The sequence below is a fragment of the Esox lucius genome, chromosome 23 (assembly GCF_011004845.1).
Source record: "Esox lucius isolate fEsoLuc1 chromosome 23, fEsoLuc1.pri, whole genome shotgun sequence".
Classification (NCBI taxonomy): domain Eukaryota; kingdom Metazoa; phylum Chordata; class Actinopteri; order Esociformes; family Esocidae; genus Esox; species Esox lucius.
In genome coordinates, this window is record NC_047591.1 from 11100604 (window position 1) to 11123579 (window position 22976).

Consider the following 22976-nt stretch of genomic DNA (forward strand, 5'->3'; position numbering starts at 1 on the left):
AGGGGTCAACAAGGTCTATACTGAACAGAATACCATACCCACTGTGAAGAATGGGGGTGGCTCACTTATGTTTTGGGAGTGTGTGAGCTCAAAGCACAGCGAATCTTGTGGAAATTGATGACAAGATGAATGCAGCATGTTATCAGAAAATACTGGCAGACAATTTTCATTCTTCTGCAAGAAAGCTGCACATGGGACGCTCTTAGACTTTCCAGCATGACAATGACCCAAATCACAATGCCAAGTTGACCCTCCAGGGGTTACAGCAGAAAAAGGTGAAGGTTCTGGAGTGGCCATCACAGTCACCTGACGTTTAATATTATCAAGCCACTCTGGGGAGATCTCAAACGTCAGGTTCATGCAAGACAACCAAAGACTTTGCATGACCTGGAGGCATTTTGCCAAGACGAATGGGCAGCTATACCACCTGCAAGAATTTGGGGCCTCATAGAACACTATTACAAAAGACGGCACACTGTCATTGATGCTAAAGGGGGCAATACACAGTATTAAGAACTAAGGATATGCAGATCACGGGTCAGTTCATTTTTTTCTTTGTTGCCATGTTTTGTTTTATAATTGTGCCATTCTGTTATGACCTATGTATGTTGTATACTGAAATAAAAGATATGTTTTGCCTGATCATTTACAAATGGTACATACACTCACCTAAAGGATTATTAGGAACACCATACTAATACTGTGTTTGACCCCCTTTGGCCTTCAGAACTGCCTTAATTCTACGTGGCATTGATTCAACAAGGTGCTGAAAGCATTCTTTAGAAATGTTGGCCCATATTGATAGGATAGCATCTTGCAGTTGACGGAGATTTGTGGGATGCACATCCAGGGCACGGTGCTCCCGTTCCACCACATCCCAAAGATGCTCTATTGGGTTGAGATATGGTGACTGTGGGGGCCATTTCAGTACAGTGAACTCATTGTCATGTTCAAGAAACCAATTTGAAATGATTCGAGCTTTGTGACATGGTGCATTATCCTGCTGGAAGTAGCCATCAGAGGATGGGTACATGGTGGTCATAAAGGGATGGACATGGTCAGAAACAATGCTCAGGTAGGCCGTGGCATTTAAACAATGCCCAATTGGCACTAAGGGGCCACACCATTACACCACCACCAGCAGCCTGCACAGTGGTAACAAGGCATGATGGATCCATGTTCTCATTCTGTTGACGCCAAATTCTGACTCTACCATCTGAATGTCTCAACAGAAATCGAGACTCATCAGACCAGGCAACAGTCTTCAACTGTCCAATTTTGGTGAGCTCGTGCAAATTGTAGCCTCTTTTTCCTATTTGTCCATCCGCCTCAAGGTTGTGCGTGTTGTGGCTTCACAAATGCTTTGCTGCATACCTCGGTTGTAACGAGTGGTTATTTCAGTCAAAGTTGCTCTTCTATCAGTTTGAATCAGTCGGCCCATTCTCCTCTGACCTCTAGCATCAACAAGGCATTTTCACCCACAGGACTGCAGCATACTGGATGTTTTTCTCTTTTCACACCATTCTTTGTAAACCCTAGAAATGGTTGTGTGTGAAAATCCCAGTAACTGAGCAGATACTGAAATACCAGCCTGTCTGGCACCAACAACCATGCCACGCTCAAAATTGCTTAAATTACCTTTCTTTCCCATTTTGACATTCAGTTTGGAGTTCAGGAGATTGTCTTGACCAGGACCACACCCCTGAATACATTGAAGCAACTGCCTTGTGATTGGTTGATTAGATAATTGCATTAATGAGAAATTGAACAGGTGTTCCTAATAATCCTTTAGGTGAGTGTATATTATCAATTATCCAAGGGTACGCAAACTTTTGAGCACAACTGTAATTCAATCTCAGTCAATTCAGGGGTGAGACAGTTAACCTCAAATGCTCCCGGATCACTGCTGTAAATACGAATGTGTTCTTGTTGTGTAGAGTACTTACCTAGTAAATAAAACAACAAAAAAATTGCTTACCAAATGATTCTAACTGTTCATTTAGAAAAAATCAATCCCTTAATATTCTGGTAAGGGTTTTTGTATATATATTTAACTTACAGCTTACTTTAGAAAATTACAAAAGTTTATTTTATGGCTGTCAAGATTAAAATAAGTAATCAATTTTATTAGCCTCCATATTACCATGTCAAACCCTAGTGAGCGTATAACACTTACTGACCGTATTAAACTCTTCCTGGAAAGACTCCCACTCATCAGTCGAGACTACTGTCACTCTGAGACTCCCAGGGTTGCCTGCTGCAACCTGCTTAACCTTTTACGTACGTACACACACACACACGTTTGTACAGCTACCCTCATGGGGAACAGAAAATTGAAATTGCATGCTCCCTAAACCTAATCTTGACCCTAACCCTTACCCTAACCTTAACCCAACCCTAATCTAAACCTAAACCTAACCCTAACCTTAACCTCAATAAAGTAACATTTATGCCTAAACTTTACCTAGATGTAATGCCTAACCATAACCCTAAACTTAACCAACAATGCCTGGAGTTTGACCCTGAACCTAAACCCTGAGCCGGAAATTGACTTTTGCCTCATGGAGACCTGCAAAACTTCCCAATGAGTCAATTTTTTTCTGGTTTTACTATACACACCCACACACACACACACACACACGTGTGTACATCCACACACCCACACACACACACACACACACGCATACACACACACACACACAAGCATACACACACACACACGCATACACACACACGCGCATACACACACACGCGCATACACACACACACGCATACACACACGCGCATACACAGAATGGCAGAATGGATCTCCCCCCTTCAGGTAGGTGACGCCACTGTTCCTCAGCTCTCTTCTCAGGTCAAAGCTCACAGACTTCACATAGATCCTCTCCAACCCTCACAGAATGAAATATAACATGAAGTAACAGACAATACGATAAAAAATAATGCCTGCAGAACACACCCGGTTCAGAGCCATTATGCTTGGGAGCCTCAAAGTCAAGGACCATCACCTTCTTCCCAAAGACAGTAGCTTCCTGGTAGAGAGAAAAGAGGAGAAGGCACAAACAAAGAAAGAGATGAGGAGGGTGAAGTCTCTCACCTTCATCCGCTTATCCGGTATCGGGTCACGGGGGCAGCAGCTCCCGATGCCCCAGGAGACGTCCTGGGGGCATCCTTACCAGATGCCCGAACGACCTCAACCGGCTCCTTTCGATGCAAAGGAGCAGCGGCTCTACTCCGAGTTCCTCACGGATGGCTGAGCTTCTCACCCTATCCCTAAGGGAGAAGCCAGCCACCCTTCTGAGAAAACCCATTTCAGCCGCTTGTACTCGCGATCTAGTTCTTTCGGTCATGACCCAGCCTTCATGACCATAGGTGAGGGTAGGAAAGAAAATTGACCGGTATATCAAGAGCTTTGCCTTCCGACTCAGCTCTCTTTTCTTCACAACGGTGCGGTAAAGCGAATGCAATACCTCCCCCACTGCTCTGATTCTCCGGCCAATCTCCCGCTCCATTGTCCCCTCACTTGCGAACAAGACCCCGAGATACTTGAACTCCTTTACTTGGGGTAACGCCTCATTCCCTACCCGGAGGAGGCACTCCATCAGTTTCCTGTTGAGAACCATGGCCTCAGATTTAAAGGTGCTAATCCTCATCCCAACCGCTTCACACTCGGCTGTTGTCCAGTGATTGCTGAAGGTCACAGACCAATGATGCCATCAGGACCACATCATTCGCAAAAAGCAGCAATGAGATCCCCAGCCCACCGAACTGCAACCCCTCCCCACCCCGACTACGCCTCGATATCCAGTCCACAAAAGTTACAAACAGGATTGGTAACAAAGCGCAGCCCTGCCGGAGGCCAAACCCCACCTGGAACGAGTCCGACTTACTACAGAGAACCCGAACACAGCTCTCACTTTGGACGTACAGGGATTGGATAGCCCTCAGAAGGGACCTCCTCACCCCATACTCCCGCAACACCTCCCACAGTACCTCCCGGGGGACCCGGTCATACGCCTTCTCCAGATCCACAAAACACATGTAGACAGGATGGGCATATTCCCAGGCCCCCTCCAGGATCCTTGCAAGAGTAAAGAGCTGGTCGGTTGTTCCACGACCAGGACGGAATCCACATTGTTCCTCTTCAATCTGAGATTCAACTATCAATTACCTCAGTGACTTCTGCCATGGAGATTGACGATGCTTCCCCATCAGCCTCCAGCTCTGCCTCCACTATAGAGGGCGTGTTAGTGGGATTTAGGAGTTCCTCAAAGTGTTCCTTCCATTGCCCAATTACCTCCTCAGTTGAGGTCAACAGTGTCCCATCCTTACTGTACACAGCTTAGATAGTTCCCCGCTTTCCCCTCCTGAGGTGGCCTATGGTTTTCCAGAAGCACCTTGGTGCCGACCGAAAGTCCTTCTCCTGTTTTGCCTCTTTCACAACAGAGGTCGCAGCCCTTCGGGTCTGTCGGTACACTGCAACCCTCTCCAGAGTCCTCCGAGATAACATATCCCAGAAGGCCTCCTTCTTCAGTTGGACGGCTTCCCTGACCTCCGGTGTCCACCAGGGTGTTCGAGGGTTACCGCCCCTTGATGCACCTAAGACCTTTAGACCACAGCTCCCCGCCGCAGCTTCGGAAATGGAGGCTTTGAACATCGACCACTCAGGTTCAATGCCCCCAACCACCACAGGGATGCCAGAAAAGCTCTGCCAGAGATGTTCTTTCAGATCTTTCGGATGGGGGCCTCCTCCAGATGTTCCCAGTTCACCCACACTACCCGTTTGGGCTTTCCTGGTCTGTCCAGAGTTTTCCCCCACCCCCTGACCCAACTCACCACCAGATGGTGATCGATTGACAGCTTTGCCCCTCTCTTTACCCGAGTGTCCAAAACATACAGTCTCAGATCCGATGACACAATCACAAAATCAATCATCGGCCTAGGGTGCTCTGGTGTTAGAGTTCTGTGCTAGTCATGGATTATCTATAACGAACACCATGTTCGAGGAGGGTGAAGTAAAATCCCAAATCCTCCTTATGTCAACTTCTCACTTTGAGTTTTCTCAGGAGTTGAGAATATCACAGTTCCTCTTATTAGCATAAACCCCATTAATATGATAATTATAACAATATGCTTGGGCAAGCTATGTGAGCATGAGCCAGATATCTACTGATTAAATTGGTTTGTGTGTAGGTTGAGCTATAACACAGGACATAATGCAGATGAAACTTAAGACAGGGACTTCGGAAGGAAGTATGAGAAGAAAAAGTGTAGATTGAAACAGAGAGGACAGTTGAGGGTAGAGTGGATTACTCAGATAAAATTTTATTGACGAGTTCATTAGAATTTAAACTTGAACTTGAATTTAGGGAAAGTGAGCCAAATCCAAAAAGTGTCTGGAACCAGGGGTAGAGGCGGAGGGACACACAGACAGTACTAGTTGTGTGGTGGTACTTTGACACACCTTGGCCACAACAAGTCCTCCACAGTGTCCTGCAATGACCAGCAGGTCAAAGTCATACTGACCATCACGGGGGTGCCCAGCCTGCTCCATGTCTCTGTGCTAAAGTCTCTGTTCTTTGGGGTTGATCAGACCTAGAGGGAGAAACAGCAGGCTGACCAGAGACACACAATACTCAGATGGGTTTTAATCCAACCCCAATCACGTACAACCTGATTCATCTTATCAACTAGCCAATTAGTAAACCTACAGGAGTTCAAACCTACAGGAGTGTAGCTCTTTGAGAACAGGGTTGGAGTTAAAACCTACTGGACAGAAGGAGATTATACAACCACAGACACTCAGAATGGTAATCCTAAAAGCAAACACACAAAGGATTGGACTTTGACCACCCTCACTATGTGAACTGTAGCCCAGACAGACTGGAATGGATCTAGGAAAAAAATAACTGTCATGAAATGGGACAAGCTTAGTAACCCTACAGCAAAAGGTCCAATTTGGGACTTGTAGTCATTGCTAATTAGCTTGCCATTGGGTTTTAATTTAGACACCCTGACCGGTGTCAGGGTAGAACTGATTCTAACATTCTACTGTAAACATGCCCTTCACTTTGATCAATAGGACACAGGCAGAGACTAAGCATTCAGCTCTGTAATGTATGCATTAGCTTAGCTATTGGATATTTAAATAAGAGGACATTAGTGTACATTACAAAGCTGAGCTCAGAGACTTCTTTTAAGTGTGCTTTTTCTGTCCAGGTAAATATTAACAATCCACATGTATAATCCTTCCCGTCTGCCTGGATTTAAAAAAAAATCTAGTTTCAATCTGAATAATAAAATAATTATACACTGGAATACTAATTATAAAAAAATGTGGGTCTAGAAAGATTGTTTTATGACCAGAGAGATTTTTGTAAACTTCCAACAGACAATTTTTTTTACCCCATCCCGGATCCATATTTGACACCAAGTGGCATATGTTTAAATGAGCAAGTGGTCTCTGCTGGTGTGGGTTTGAACTAGAATGGCATGTGGTCTCTGCTGGTGTGGGTTTGAACTAGAATGGCATGTGGTCTCAGCGGGTGTGGGTTTGAACTAGAATGGCATGTGGTCTCTGCTGGTGTGGGTTTGAACTAGAATGGCATGTGGTCTTTGCTGGTGTGGGTTTGAACTAGAATGGCATGTGGTCTCAGCGGGTGTGGGTTTGAACTAGAATGGCATGTGGTCTCTGCTGGTGTGGGTTTGAACTAGAATGGCATGTGGTCTCAGCGGGTGTGGGTTTGAACTAGAATGACATGTGGTCTCTGCTGGTGTGGGTTTGAACTAGAATGGCATGTGGCCTCTGCTGGTGTGGGTTTGAACTAGAATGGCATGTGGCCTCTGCTGGTGTGGGTTTGAACTAGAATGGCATGTTAATAAAACATGATGTTGTAATTTACACATCTCTCCTTTCGTTGAAGAAGAAAATATCATGGACAATTGAACATTACATTTTGGGTATTTTTCATTTTTTAAGTATTACGTCTTGAAATCTGAAGTAAACAAATGCACATGTCATTTCATTGGTCATGCCTACTCATTCTTTTAAGCGAAATTGCACAAGCTCAACTAAAAACAAAAAAAAAACAGTGCCTTGTGGGATTCCACTCCACTCATGGAGGCTTAACACCGGCCTCAACCGGCCACTGGAGGGTGTAATTTGACTAAACACCTAGGAACATTTTCACTCCGTAATCTTTGGGACACTTGGGCGAAGGGTAGAGGCGCGGGTGGAATGGGGAGGAAATAAAGCTCTACTTACAAACCTTCTGCAAAATGTATGACCATTTTTTAGATACTTATTTCTCACAGATCATAGGGAACTATCAAACATTTACAAACTCTCACAACTAGATAAAATTCCTTAAAGTGCAATCACAGAAATAAGATCTGTGACCTGTTGCCATGACAAAAGTGCAGCCACTGAAGCATAACAATGGTCAACCGAACCATTACTCATCCATTTATTTTCTCTTGTCACAGTCATATCTATTTGCACATATGACTACACAGTTTACTTGGCCCAGGCTAATGTTAACTTAACATTTTGTTTTAATTTTACTTGTACTTTCATTGTACTTTTTAATTTTCCACTTGTTTTGGTAATGTAAAACTGTTTCTCGTGCCAATAAAGTAATTTAAATGTAAAATGTAATGTTAAAAAAAGTGGGATGTCTTGGTTTCAAACCATGTTGTTTACATTAACTTCATGAGTCGATGTAACTGAACCGAACTGACAGTTAGACCTAACGCATGCGCAAACGTACAAAGCTATGGTGACGCTTTCGTTGTGATGACAGGAAAACACATGGATATTCATAGTTATGTGAATTCGAAATAATATTTTATTCAATGAATATGTTCTCGTATTTAATACAATGTATTTCTTACTAGGTTTTTACATGTAATGCAAATGCCCTCAATATTCATAAAAGCGATAATGCGTGACGGTATCATTAATGGTAACATATGCACATTTAGCAAGGGAGGGTGGCTTTTGAATAGAACAGCTTTTACGCTAGTGTTGTAGCTGCAAGTAGGGAAGGGTGGCAATTTGACGGAACAGTTTCCTAGTGCCACTGTATTTTGGGAGGACGCGTAGCACCGCGCTGGGACTGGTTCTTTGCAGCCATTTTCTGTCCAACCAACGGCCGTTTCGAGAAGGTAACCAACCAGGGCTTCATTGCAGGTTTGTGCCTGGCTCCGGCCAATGATTGCTAACCAGTTTCTCGTTAGCTCGAATGGAAATGTCCGTCTCTGACTGATTTTTATTTGTTGAGTGAAGTTTGAGAGCAGGAAGTATCTACTGTAGTAGAAATATTGTTAATTAGCTTCACGTCAAGCTATGACCGCCTGCTTCAGTTTTCGAGACAAAGAACAGGCCGAAATTCATACACCCAATAGGACATTGTCCGTGTGATATCTAGCAATCGGACAACCAATTTGGCTGAAATGCAGGACAGCAAACGTTACATGTAACCAGATTAACGTCACTGCTGACATTGCTAGTAATAAGGAATAGTCTCAGAAGAAACATTTACGTGTTACTGGAGTCGATTACTACCTCGCTAGCTATGAAGCTAGCGTATGCTTCAACATTTACCCAAATTGTATTTTATGCAATTCACATTTTCTATTCAGTTAACATTACACTAACAATGTACATGGATAGTTAGATAACTACTGTACACTATTAACGTTAGCTAGTTTCTCATTCTGCAAGCAAGCAATCATTATGACAACTGGACAGTGTAATTTGGTATATATACTGCTAGCTACAGTAAATAGCTAGCTAGAGTACAGTATAGTACTTCTAGTAAACATAGCGACTTCGCCAAATTACAAAATAGCAAGTAAAGTGCCTCCCAGAAATCTCAGAAATTTGAGTCAAACCATGATGTCTTCGGTTCCAGATGGAAGGAGACAGTTCTACCACCGACGCTTCCCAGTTAGGCATCACTGGAGAATACATGTCAGGAGGCTATGTTCTCCAGTCTCCGGATGGTAAGGCTGGGAAATAGATGCTCTTTATGTGCATGGCAAAAACACCTGTTAGGGTCATCAAATTATCTACATCTCAATTCCACATAAAAAGCCTTTGCCTAATGTATACAGTCAAAGAACCATGCTTTCCACTTAATGTCTGTGTGATAAAGATGATGGAGAGGAGAGTCTGAACGACCATGAGGATGGTGGCATGAAGGAGAACTTCCGGGAGCAGGACATCTACCTCCCCATTGCTAACGTGGCGCGCATCATGAAAAACGGTATCCCACCGACTGGGAAGGTAACCGTGTGTGTGTGTGTGTGTGTGTGTGTGTGTGTGTGTGTGTGTGTGTGTGTGTGTGTGTGTGTGTGTGTGTGAGAGAGACGTTGATCTTTATTGCTGTGCAGTGTAGAAAATAGATTTCTAACAGAAACCCAAAATCTGAAAATATATTTTCAGATCCCTCCTTGTTTTTTTCTCTCCTCTTGGTGCCAAGTGAATAACACCCTGAAATCTTATCATCCTCATCCCCTGTGTCTGTTTGTCTCACAGATCGCAAAAGATGCAAAAGAATGCGTTCAGGAGTGTGTGAGCGAGTTCATCAGCTTCATCACGTCCGAGGCCAGCGAGCGCTGCCACCAGGAGAAGAGGAAGACCATCAACGGAGAGGACATCCTGTTTGCCATGTCAACCCTGGGCTTTGACATGTACGTGGAGCCCCTCAAACTCTACTTGCAGAAGTTCAGAGAGGTATAACTGCACTCCTTTCCTGCTCTGAGGTTCTTTCACATAACATCACAAGGGTCCATTAACAGACAACTAATTACACGCTATTGAATCACTCACTGTTTTGTTTCCTAGGCAATGAAGGGGGAGAAGGGAATCCCAGGTGTGTCGGTGGGAGAAGGCTTGGGGGAGGAGCTCACAGAGGACAACTTCAGTGAGTGGACAGCCACGTCATAGGCTGCTTTATTTTGTTCTGGTTTGGGCGGGGGCATTAAGCATTCCAAAACCAGAGTGGGCCGTCTCTGCTGTGTTCTGGTTTGTTTTGTAACTTCTGCTTCCCTCATTCAGCAAATCAATTGCCAGCCGGAATCATAACCGCAGACGGCCAACAGCAAAATGTCATGGTGTACACCACCTCCTATCAACAGGTGAGTCACATCAAAGTAATTTCAAGAAAACATAACCATTAGTAGAATGGGTGCACACCAAACCAGAGAGCCCCTAAGCACTCCCCTCACCACTTCCGCTAGGGAATTCTCTCCCAAATCGGTTGCCATCAATTAGTTATCAAACTCTGGTCACCACCGTGCCTTGCTTTGTCAAGTGCACTTGAAAGTACCGTCGGATATGACCATGTTAAATGCCATTCAAGGGTGTAGGGTCTGTGTATGTTGCTTGTGGAGTCCAGCCTGTTTTGGTGTGCGTGTCCTTATCCTCTGTCCCTATCTGCTCCTGTAGATTCCCGGTGTGCAGCAGATCCAGTTCTCCTGATGAGGAGCTGCTCTCCTGCTCTGACCAGGGCGGCCATCGACTGCACAGACAGAGGCCTGGTGATCGTAGGTCAACCGTATGCTGACCATATGAGCCCACCGCCCAAAGGCCATCGTCAGATGGACAGGAGGCCTTGGAGGGGTACTGTTATGGGGAGGGGGGGGGGGGGGGGGGCTGGTTGACTCCAGCCTGTCATGTAAATGTAGGCTATACGTCTGTTAAGTAATGTAGTGTGTAGTCATGATGTACCACAAGGTTTGGAGTGCATCTTACAACCAGTTTGTGTAACATAGGCTTTATTTGTATGGTTATTTGGACCACTTAGTTCGTGGTCAGTATTCTTTCGTTCCGTGTCTTGAGGCAGGTTTTGGAGGGAAGTGAAGTGGGCTGGGGCCCTCCTTTTAATCACGAGGACAGATGCCCTCAATTTCATAATGAATCATGCAGCTCTTTTTCTAAGTTAAGTAATACTATGTGCTTTAAAGTGATGTAAATCCTTTGAATAAAAAATAGTGACCCAATGCCTTGTGGTTGTAATCCAGACTATTTCCTACACTGAATAATTACACCTGTAATTAGCACGATCATACAATGCCATATGTTTCATTTGATTGAATCATTATTTAATGGTTATATTTATGGAGTTCGTTTCATACACAGCTGAATCTTATTTGATGGAAACATCTTGAGTGGAACTGTATAAAGGGCATAATAATATTGGCATTGTTTGAGATGATCAAAACAACTGCAGGTGAGTGATCTATCATTCTTCACAACCATAGTCTGGGAGCCATGCAATAGGTCACAAAATTCACAGATTAAGGGATGCTGGTCTACAGTCCTAAGAGAAGAAGGTACTTGTACCTTAGCCTCACTTTCACATATAATCTCTGTGCATTCCCTGGCCATAAGTCACTCATAACTCCTGTCAGATACAAAGTTGTACTATTTACTGACCAGTACATTCACAACTCTTGTCATACACATGGGGGAATATTTCACTATAATATGATGACTAAGCTGGTTTCTGTTTGTCATAACCAGCCTCTGTCGCTCTGTCAGACAAATAATATAGTCACATTGTAAGACAAGAAAAGCTCTTAATGCTATTGACAAGGAATGTTTGCACAGTATATCTGGAAGTCATTTTATTATCAATCCAAATCCTGCATTTTGAATCATGCAGTAAAAGTATGAAATACCTGAGTCATTTTAATACAAATATACTAGTCATCCAGTGGGTGTGGTTTCAGTCCGAACCTCTCTCGGTATTGATCCATGTATGGTCGAGCCACCTCCCACACCTAGAGATGGACATGTGAGAAACATAATTTTATTGGACTCTGATATTCAATTTTATGTCATTTAACAAGGCTTAAAATGTAACTGACAGTTTTTCAACTACTTTGCAGATATGAAGCACACAATCACAAAGGTTATAAATTGGTCATATATAGGTTATAACAGCCTTTTTCTAACTCTGGAACAAATTACAGCTTTAATTACATCTACTACCCTAAGAACACATGGAGTCAAAACATGGCACAACAAACAATTTCATTCTCTATTTTAGGTCACATGGGTGTTAATTTTCAAGTATGAATGATTTAATTCGATGGTTTGTAGTGACTGCCATACATTATAATGGTATTGAAAAGATGAAAACGTCAGTGAAATAGAAAGCATTCTGTATGTGCCAAACAATAGTTAGCGGACATCAGTGAATATTTGCTTGACTACAGTTCTATGAAGGTAGCGTTAATGCAATCAGTGGGACAATTTCAATAGACATAGGCCATGGAATGGCAGCCATTTCTCTTTAGACAATGAGTTCAATGAATGAGTAACATAATTCATCACTTATTTTGGACAAATAAGGCTGGTAATGTCAACATAATAATCCTAACCCTAACCCATCCAAAACTGTTTTAGTAGCAACAACTAGATATACAATAGCGTCTATAATGAGAGATCTGGAGTATACAGGCTAGATTATCTGTTAACCTGAGACTGTACAGTAGTGCGTGACAATCCCATGAGGTCTGTGGTTTCTGAGATGCTTGATCCTCCACGTTGTTAGATTGCAACAAGCCGACCACTTCCCCATTCAATGTTGGGTCGAACAACAACTAAACCTCTTGACGATGTCTGTATGCTTTATATATTGACTTGCAGCCACATGATTCACTGTTTGACTATTTGTGTTAACAAGCAGGTTGCCTTAATAAAGTAGCCAGGGAATGTTGTTAGCTGGCTTGCAAGAAATGTGAATCACTTTATTAGCTATGCTAGCTGTTGTATCCTGAACAAATCAAAGAGTGGATATATCTACCTTTTGGTCAATTAAATGCATTGGCAATGATCACCAAATGGGCACAGCGGTCTGACAGGCCGTCTTGACTTAAACTGGATTGGGACAGAAGCTTGCATTGCACTGCACAAGCTGCAGAAGAGGGAGTGCAATTTCATCTCACCCTGGCTAGTTGAATTTCTTGTGTTGTTGATCTACACAATTAAGGCAGAGACAGCCTGCCTCTTCATGGCTGTTTGATAAGAACTGATATGTTCCCCAATGATATACATATTTGCGGTAAAACATTCAGGGGAATGTGGTGACTTTCTTAATTTGCACCATTCACAACTGTAAATGTTTGCCTAGTTAAAAGTGTATGAGAGGGCCCTTATGGGAAATGTCTTATTTGCATGTAGCCCTCAAGTAGCACTGATGCACAGGCTTGAGTTTAGTTTATTTTTACTTCAATGTGTAGAATTTGTCCAAACATGCATTCACATTCCAACCTTGCATTGAATTTTGAAGTATGAACATTTGAAAATGACATCATCTGTGTAAGTGTTATTGTAGCTGAGCATACTTCAATAAAATCATAATGCTTTTAAAATGCTGGCAGTTTCACTTTAATAAGTAGTGATGTTATAAATGTAGCACTGATGAAAGATACATATAATACTGAGAAGAGGTTTGTTTCTTGCCTTTCCCTCCCTGAGAAGCATGTGAGCAGCCTCAATGTCTGGGCTCATTTGACGGTCACAATCCCAAGGCCTGACTACGGAACGTACCAGCTCATGGACCTACAAATTCAAAATTCAATTAATTTATTGGCAGGAAAACAGTTTCGTAAATATTGCCAAAGGATCAATATATATAATACTTTTTGTTTAAAATAAAACAATACGTATTAGTGAGATAATACGAAAAAAAAGAAAGAAAATGCAACACTTTGGCGGTCCTGCCAATATCCAGCAACTTTGCACAGCCATTGAAGAGGAGTGGACCAACATTCCACAGGCCACAATCAGCAACCTGATCAACTCTATGCGAAGGAGTTTGTGTTGCACTGCGTGAGGCAAATGGTGGTCACACCAGATACTGACTGGTTTTTGGACACCCCTGGACCGCCCCAATACAGTGAAACTGCACATTTTAGAGTGGCCTTTTATTGTTGCCAGTCTTAGGCACACCTGTGCAATAATCATGCTGTCTAATCAGCATTGTGAAATGTCACACCTGTGAGGTCTCATCTCATCTTCATCCGCTTATCCGTATCGGGTCGCGGGGGCAGCAGCTCCAGCAGGGGACCCCAAATTTCCCTTTCCCGAGCCACATTTGCCAGCTCTGACTGGGGGATCCCGAGGCGTTCCCAGGCCAGTGTCGAAATATAATCTCTCCACCTAGTCCTGGGCCTGCCCCGAGGTCTCTTCCCAGCTGGACGTGCCTGGAACACCTCCCTAGGGAGACGTCCTGGGGGCATCCTTACCAGATGCCCGAACCACCTCAACTGGCTCCTTTCGACGCAAAGGAGCAGCGGCTCTACTCTGAGTTCCTCACGGATGGCTGAGCTTCTCACCCTATCCCTAAGGGAGAAGCTAGCCACCCTTCTGAGAAAACCAATTTCGGCCGCTTATACTCGCGATCTTGTTCTTTCGGTCATGACCCAGCCTTCATGACCATAGGTGAGGGTAGGAAGGAAAATTGACCGGTATAACGAGAGCTTTGCCTTCCGGCTCAGCTCTCTTTTCATCACAATGGTGCGGTAAAGCGAATGCAATACCGCCCCCGCTGCTCCGATTCTCCGGCCAATCTCCCGCTCCATTGTCCCCTCACTCGCGAACAAGACCCCGAGATGAACTCCTTTACTTGGGGAGGAGGCACTCCATCGGTTTCCTGCTGAGAACCATGGCCTCAGATTTAGAGGTGCTAATCCTCATCCCAACCACTTCGCACTCGGCTGCAAACCGGTCCAGTGATTGCTGAAGGTCACAGACCGTTGATGCCATCAGGACCACATCATCCGCAAAAAGCAGCGATGAGATCCCCAGGACACCGAACTGCAATCCCTCCCCACCCCGACTACGCCTCGATATCCAGTCCATAAAAGTTACAAACAGGATTGGTGACAAAGCGCAGCCCTGCCGGAGGCCAACCCCCACCTGGAACGAGTCCGACTTACTACCGAGAACCCAAACACAGCTCTCACTTTGGACGTACAGGGATTGGATAGCCCTCAGACGGGACCTCGTCACCCCATACTCCCGCAGCACCTCCCACAGTACCTCCCGGGGGACCCGGTCATACACCTTCTCCAAATCCACAAAACACATGTAGACAGGATGGGCATATTCCCAGGCCCCCTCCAGGATCCTTGCAAGAGTAAATTACCTCCTCAGTTGAGGTCAACAGTGTCCCATCCTTACTGTACACAGCTTGGATAGTTCCCCGTTTTCCCCTCCTGAGGTGGCGGACGGTTTTCCAGAAACACCTTGGTGCCAACCGAAAGTCCTTCTCCATGGCTTCCCCAAACTCCTCCCACACCCGCTGTTTTGCCTCTTTCACAGCAGAGGTCGCAGCCCTTCGGGTCTGTCGGTACACTGCAACCGTCTCCGGAGTCCTCCGGGATAACATATCCCGGAAGGCCTCCTTCTTCAGTTGGACGGCTTCCCTGACCTCCGGTGTCCACCTTGATGCACCTAAGACCTTGAGACCACAGCTCCCCGCCGCAGCTTCGGAAATGGAGGTTTTGAACATCGACCACTCAGGTTCAATGCCCCCAACCACCACAGGGATGCCAGAAAAGCTCCGCCGGAGGTGTGAGTTGAAGATCTTTCAGATGTGGTGGATAAGGTGGATGGATTATCTCGGAAAATATTGTGAACAACATTTGAGAGAAATAGGCCTTTTGTGTACATAGAGAAAGTATTAGATCTTTGAGTTCAGCTAATGATAAATGGGGGCAAACGTGTTGCGTTTGTAATTTTGTTCAGTGTAAGAACAATAGAATGACAGCTGTGAGTACCAATGAAATTAAACAAATTTGATTGAATAATTGGGAAATGTAACAACAATACCTTCTCCAGAGGAGTAGTGGACTTGAGGGGGCGGAGGAACTCTAGGGCTTGACAAGCAGCGAGGAGTTCGATGGCCAAAACTAAAACGCATAGTCAGCCGTAATCATTCATCGTCGTCTCAGGGATAAATATGTAGGCATGCTGTTTAATGGGAGGAGTATCTGGTACATTAATGTCATGTCACGTATGAGTTACCTTGTTCTACATGTTCCACCACCCTCAGGGCCTTCCTGGCTGCCCAGCCCCCCATGGAGACGTGGTCCTCAGTGGCTGCGCTGGTGGACAGGGAGTCCACAGAGGACGGGTGACACAAAGTCTTGTTCTCAGACACTGCAGTGGAACATACACAGACACACACAGTTTTCTAATTGCACACTCAAAAAAACGCGCACGCACACACGCACGCACAGACCTACCAAGAGCGGCTGCAGTGCAGTGTGCCATCATAAAGCCAGAGTTGATGCCTCCATTTTCGACCAGAAAGGCAGGCAGCTCACTGAGGGATGGATTAACCAGCCTTTCGGTCCTCCTCTCACTCATGCTGGCCAACTCATGTACCCCAATGGCCAGGTAGTCGAGAGCCTGGGAGAGAACCGAGGGAAAGGGGTGTCCAGGCACAGAAGGACCAGGGAGAATGATTACTATGTTGATGAGGATGTTGGTAATGATGGGCTCGAGTGAATGTTTAGCTTCACCTTAGCTGGATACTCTCCATGGAAATTTCCCCCCGATATGGTCTCACCTCTCTCTGCAAAAACCAGCTATAGAAAAGTCAAGGTTTTATAGTGGAGATGAACTTTACTGTGAGCGCACATCTGTAATGTAAATTTTAAGCAGGAGCCCACAGATAGAAGATATAATGACAATGTAGTTTTCCCTATAATAGTGATAGTTGTCTTTAATCTACTAACAGAAATACTTCAGATGAAACAGCCCCTGCTGGAGAAGACAGAATTTCTGCTCAGTTGGACCTATCTGAGGAGATGAAACACCTAAAGCTGGTCCATGAGCTCCTTCTTGTGGTAAAACTACATAATCACGGGTGGAGAAAAACCAATGTGATACCAAAGACATGACAGGTCTGCATGATAACATAACCATGTACTTTGTGTTGGGGCGGATACAGGGTTGTCCGTGGCACTGTTGAGCTCTGTGAAGAGGAGACTCTTAACGAAGGCTATGGTGTCATTAACCACCCCATGCACCTTAAGGAGAGGAGAGAGATCACAAATCAACACTGGTCCGAGTGAGAACGCACACATACACACTATAACTGCGGAGCTATGACTTTAACAATGTCTGAGACTGATCTGCCCAGAAGCAGAAATGAGGGAGAAGTCACCAATTGAAGCCTACCTGTGGGATACAGCGGAGGGTGTAGGCATCCTGGACACGGTCACACAATCGATGGCTCTCTATTGGTAAAAAGGAAATCAAAGATTTGAAACAACCTAACAGCCCTACCGCCGAAGGACTCAGCGTCTTTATTTGGACGTGTGTTTGTGTTTTGCAGTCCAGACATAACCAGAAATCTGTGAGGGGAAGACTTCAGAGTCGAGTAGAGAGCGAAGCCTCAGAGCCACCTCTACCTGACCAGGGTGAGGCCTCACTGCATGAACGTCTAGAAGGACAGAATGAATCAGGAAACAATGGAAGGGAACCGTTACGTACAGAATGAATCAGTATTCAAATGAAGGGAACCGTTAAGGACAGAATTAATCAGTATACAATGGAAGGGAACCATTGAGTTCTTATAGCATTGAAGCTTTAAAATGAACTCGATATATGTTTGAGTGTCTGACCGCTGTGGAAGGCCTTGGTGGTGCCCCTCAGAGCCTCGAGGCTGAGGGCTGCGATAACATCAGCCTGCCTGGCAACACCCACAGCTCTCTCCACCACCTCTGCCCCCATTGATGATATCATCTGGGTCCCGTTGATCAGACTAAGACCCTGCATGAATAAATAATCAGTGGATCCTGAATAACAGTAGTAAAAGAGATGTTTATTTTTTACTAAAGCTCTAGCACTTTACCTCTTTAGCCTTCAGTACCAAAGGTGTAAGTCCATTACACTCCAGTACCTGGAAAATAAGAAAATACACAACAAAAGATGAAAAAGTAGAGGCCCTGTTTTATATATTTTATCTTAGGTATGCAATCATTCATCCAACATAAGTACACCGTGCGGAGCATTATGGGTTAATCAACTGTTTTGGCATGGCCCCAGCCACTCCTTGGCGACCACATCCTGCCCTCTCCCATCAGGCCCAGGGTGAGGTGGGCCAATGGGGCCAGGTCTCCACTAGCCCCCACCGTTCCCTTCTCTGGGACCCACGACAGGCAGGAGGCTGGGGATGAGAGACAGATAAGTTATACGCATAAAAACTTTTAATGGCTAGAACGCCGCGGTGCACACTGGTAGCACGTGAATTAAAACTCCCTTGCTCAGACCTAGAAGCATTTGTTTTCCTCCTTCCTGGAAGAGTTTCTCAGAGGAATGTTTCTAATTTCACCCAACCCATCCAAACTGACGCGACGCCTGCCACACTGATCTCCCATCGACTGAAAGACAAACTTTAAACCTTGCTGGCTTAAGGATTTGATGAAGCAACTGTTTTAGTTACTGATCAGATGCATTAACCACTAGACAACCTGCAGCCCCGGATTCGTGAAGACTTTTTTGAAGGAAGCAATGTGATACCCTGACAGTCATAAACATACACAAGAGATATGCAGACACATTCACTGATATACATATTCACTCACATACACAAGAGATGCACATACACATTCACTGACATGCACAAGAGATACACATACACATTCACTGACATACACAAGAGATATGCAGACACATTCACTGATATACACAAGAGATATGCAGACACATTCACTGATATACACATTCACTGACATACACAAGAGATACACATACACATTCACTGACATACACAAGAGATATGCAGACACATTCACTGACACACACAAGAGATATGCAGACACATTCACTGACACACACAAGAGATATGCAGACACATTCACTGACACACACGAGAGATATGCAGACATTCACTGACACACACGAGAGATATGCAGACATTCACTGACACACACGAGAGATATGCAGACACATTCACTGACACACACGAGAGATATGCAGACATTCACTGACACAGGGGGAGTCAAAATTAAACAATGATTATTTTTCTTATCTTAGTCTGTATTTACCATTGAAGGCATTGATCATGGCCTGGACAGTTTCCATGGAGATGCCACTGTACCCTTTGGCCAGGACATTGATCCTCAGAGCCAGCAGCATACGGGTCCTCTCTACACTCAATGGGGAGCCCACACCTAAATACACACACACACACACACACACACACATACACTTTCACTAATTCACCTCAGAATCAGTTCAATTCAGGTGCAAATGTTTTAGAGGTGGAGATATGCTGTATGTCGATGGGAGACATTCTCAAGTAAAGCATAGCCCCTGCACAAGGATAAGAGAAAAGAGCGACCTTCACAATAAAACCTAACCAGAAGGCATTGTTGTTGTTTTTTAGGAATTTACCAAAATACCACAGCTCAGTGCAGTATCCATGTTCTCTGCATAAGAGCAGCTCTGAGTCATGGTATACTGGTCCTATAGAACACCCCCTCACGCCTTACTGCTTAATTAAAAACAGTCCATGGTAACGCACCAGCGCAAGTAGATCGAATCAGATTTTCCTGTAGTTCCCTGAAGACCAGAAGAAGAAAAAAAACACACAAACACACAGTCGGTAGATAATTCTGATAGTTACCGAATAACAAATCAGATTTTACACCCGGTCACAATGTTGATTCAGTTGGGAAAACACTTAATAAAGAACCACTTACAGCAGCTTATCCTGTGGTATAATTGTCTGGGCCAATTTCCCAAACCCGGTGTTGACGCCATAGATAACTGCAGGAACAAAACCGAGAGACATGAACAACCCTTCTAGACCAGGTATTGTGATTAAGACTATTAAATCCTCATGAAACCCAAACAACAAACATTTTCATGTCATTACATCAGAAGAATTGTCCTTCGGAAGGATTGCTGACATGCAAATGTCAATTACTGGATCTAAAACCACAATATTAGGAAATTACTGAATGTGGGAATATTTATTGAATTTGGGCCTAACACACTTTCAATCGTCATAACGTCTCAACAGTAGGTGCTAAAAGGCAAAGAGTTCCTGTGATATGCGTTTTAATCAGTAGTATTTTAATTTTATATGAATGTCTTAATATTAGAAAGCTATTCATACTGGAAAAAAAGGACACATTTTTGATTTAACACATATAGCACAAGCTATGGCCCATTTTATTAGAAGAACATTCTTTAGAGTAGGCTTTTTAACCAGTATCACTTATATTCCTAAGGATCATATTGAAATTACATACAGTATTCCCCCAGCTACCCGCGGTCCCACATTCGCGAACTCAAGTATCCGCAGACCTTTTTCAAGAAGTCAGAAATTCAGAAAATGCTGGCGGATATGGGGGATGTACTGTACTGTATTCTCATTCACACTTTTGATAATACATAGAAAACTCTGAAAGTAACTTTGAAACTTGATATACAATGTATTATGTTCAATACTATATAGATTTATTTTTTTAAAACATGTTTTTTATGAACATGAATGATTGTAAAACCAATATTGTTTTTACATTTTTAAAACTTTGGATAAAAATGCAGAGCAAGCAGTAAAGCTTTTCTGCATTACAAATCCTACAGGGGAAACCTGGGAAAAGCCAAAATATCACAAATATGCCAACTTTAATTATGCTTTTAGATACAGATGTCTAATCAAAGCATACAATCTATTCTCTAAAGAAACATTCTATAGAGCAGGGGTATTCACATCTTACCCTAAACAGTGGTATTCAAATCTGTCCCTCAAAGAAAGTTCCACATTTTTTCCATCGCTATCGCCTAATCAGGGACCTATTTAGACCTGGGACACCAGGTGGGTGCAATTAATGATGAGGTAGAACAGAACTCTAAGTCCCTGATTAGGGGGCCGCAATGGAGAAATGAAGTGGAACAGACTTTGAGGCCAGATTTCAATACCACTGTTTTACACGTTCATACCTCATCATTAATTATACCCACCATGTGTCCTTGGTCTAAATCAGTCCCTGATTAGGGGGTAGACATGAAGTGGACCTGGCTGCGAGGTCCAGAGAACCCCGACACTATTTTTTGGGGGCTTATATTTCATGTAATCCTTTAAACAAGTAAAAACTCACATAAAGTGTACATATACTACTGTCAATAATTATCCCTACCTCGGTTTTCTTTTAAGATGGTTTCTATCACTTCTCTGGCTTCATTGACTTTCTCTTCAGCGTGGTTAGTCAGCTAGGTGTTGAAACACAGGAGTTTAAGTTGGTAAATTTCACTGGCCTTTAATGGACCAGAATCTTTAAATCATACCTTGATTTTGAACAGGCCTTTTCCCAAACGGACCAGATCAGCAGTTGTTAGACTGTTTCCATCCAGATAGAGGTACTGCAGTGCAACAAGTCACACAGACAACAGACCAACAGAAAGACAGACAGCAATGTAGACAACTTTTAAACATGGATACATTGTTGAGTTGAGTAGCACATTCTTTGCCTTTTCATTACTTTTTTGACTAAAATGCACTATTTCCCTGTAAGTCCCCAATACATTTTCTTCTGTACCCTCATTTTTTACCTATTTTAAAATATTTCAAGATAATATAAAATCAAAATGCAGACACGCACCTCATTGGGATCTAGACTCTGGAATTTCCCAAGGGTAATATGTTCCTCACTGAGGTTGCTAAACTCGTTGTGTTCGAGGACGTCCATTATGATCCAAAATAAAGACTGTTAGCAAGATAGAGGAGAAGGATTCATAGAAACAGACAGTCGGCTACTGTGTGACAATGGCGACAATCCTTTATAAAGCCAGTGGCAAGGATCTGTTACATTCATTAACTGGTCACCTCACTACAGGTTAGACTCCATATGGGCGGTTACACTACTGGGGACAAACATTTAAGACCAATTTTGTTGTGTAACAGTTCTGTCTCACATTAACACATTAACTCACAGTCAATGTACAGGTGCTGGTCATAAAATTAGAATATCATCAAAATGTTGATTTATTTCAGTAATTCCATTCAAAAAGTGAAACTTGTATATTATATTCATTCATTACACACAGACTGCTATATTTCAAGTGTTTATTTCTTTTAATTGTGATGATTATAATTGACTAATGAAACTAATGAAAATCCCAAATTCAGTATCTCAGAAAATTTGAATATTACTAAAGACCAATACAAAAATATTATTTTTAGAAATGTTGGCCAACTGAAAAGTATGAACATGAAAAGTATGAGCATGTACAGCACTCAATACTTAGTTTGGGCTCCTTTTGCCTGATTTACTGCAGCAATGCGGCGTGGCATGGAGTCGATCAGTCTGTGGCACTGCTCAGGTGTTATGAGAACCCAGGTTGCTCTGATAGTGGCCTTCAGCTCTTCTGCATTGTTGGGTCTGGTGTATCACATCTCCCTCTTCACAATACCCCATAGATTTTCTATAGGTTTAAGGTCAGGCGAGTTTGCTGGCCAATTAAGAACAGGGATACCATGGTCCTTAAACCAGGTACTGGTAGCTTTGGCACTTTGTGCAGGTGCCAAGTCCTGTTGGAAAATGAAATCTGCATCTCCATAAAGTTGGTCAGCAGCAGAAAGCATGAAGTACTCTAAAACTTCCTGGTAGATGGCTGCGTTGACCTCGGACCTCAGAAAACACAGTGGATCAACACCAGCAGATGACATGGCACCCCAAACCATCACTGACTATGGAAACTTTACACTGGACTTCAAACAACAAGGATTCTGTGCCTCTCCTCTCTTCCTCCAGACTCTGGGACCTTGATTTCAAAAGGAAATGCAAAATGTACTTTAATCAGAGAACATAACTCAGCAGCAGTCCAGTCCGTTTTGTCTTTAGCCCCGGCGAGCCGCTTCTTACTCTGTGTCTTGTTCAAGAGTGGCTTGACACAAGGAATGCGACAGCTGAAACCCATGTCTTGCATACAT

At 43.6% G+C, this 22976-nt stretch overlaps 2 protein-coding genes across 4 annotated transcripts; one reads left to right on the plus strand and one right to left on the minus strand.

The window, feature by feature from the left end:
• Positions 1-7855: 7855 nt before the first annotated feature.
• On the plus strand, positions 7856-11010 carry LOC105020202 (nuclear transcription factor Y subunit beta). 2 transcript variants are annotated; one of them, XM_013140220.4, is made up of 7 exons: positions 7856-8169; positions 8919-9009; positions 9162-9292; positions 9545-9742; positions 9854-9932; positions 10067-10146; positions 10457-11010. In XM_013140220.4, exons 2-7 carry the CDS (start codon positions 8919-8921, stop codon positions 10487-10489), a joined length of 612 nt encoding a protein of 203 aa, XP_012995674.1. In that variant the 5' UTR covers positions 7856-8169; the 3' UTR covers positions 10490-11010. The 2 variants fall into 2 exon arrangements, with proteins under 2 accessions (XP_012995674.1, XP_010885328.1); XM_010887026.5 differs by having other exon boundaries at positions 7858-8194.
• Positions 11011-11622: 612 nt separating this feature from the next.
• On the minus strand, positions 11623-21866 carry LOC105020203 (histidine ammonia-lyase). 2 transcript variants are annotated; one of them, XM_010887027.4, is made up of 18 exons: positions 21646-21866; positions 21332-21406; positions 21184-21256; positions 19738-19804; positions 19560-19597; positions 19081-19206; positions 18061-18200; positions 17886-17933; positions 17656-17803; positions 17379-17474; positions 17210-17268; positions 16978-17058; positions 16549-16614; positions 16270-16435; positions 16049-16183; positions 15854-15933; positions 13481-13579; positions 11623-11793 (listed from the first exon to the last, which is right to left on the minus strand). In XM_010887027.4, the coding sequence occupies exons 1-18, from the start codon at positions 21730-21732 to the stop codon at positions 11716-11718; spliced, it is 1662 nt and encodes a 553-aa protein (XP_010885329.2). In that variant the 5' UTR covers positions 21733-21866; the 3' UTR covers positions 11623-11715. The 2 variants fall into 2 exon arrangements, with proteins under 2 accessions (XP_010885329.2, XP_010885330.1); XM_010887028.3 differs by lacking the exons at positions 19560-19597; positions 19738-19804; positions 21184-21256; positions 21332-21406; positions 21646-21866 and adding an exon at positions 19430-19553.
• Positions 21867-22976: the final 1110 nt, after the last annotated feature.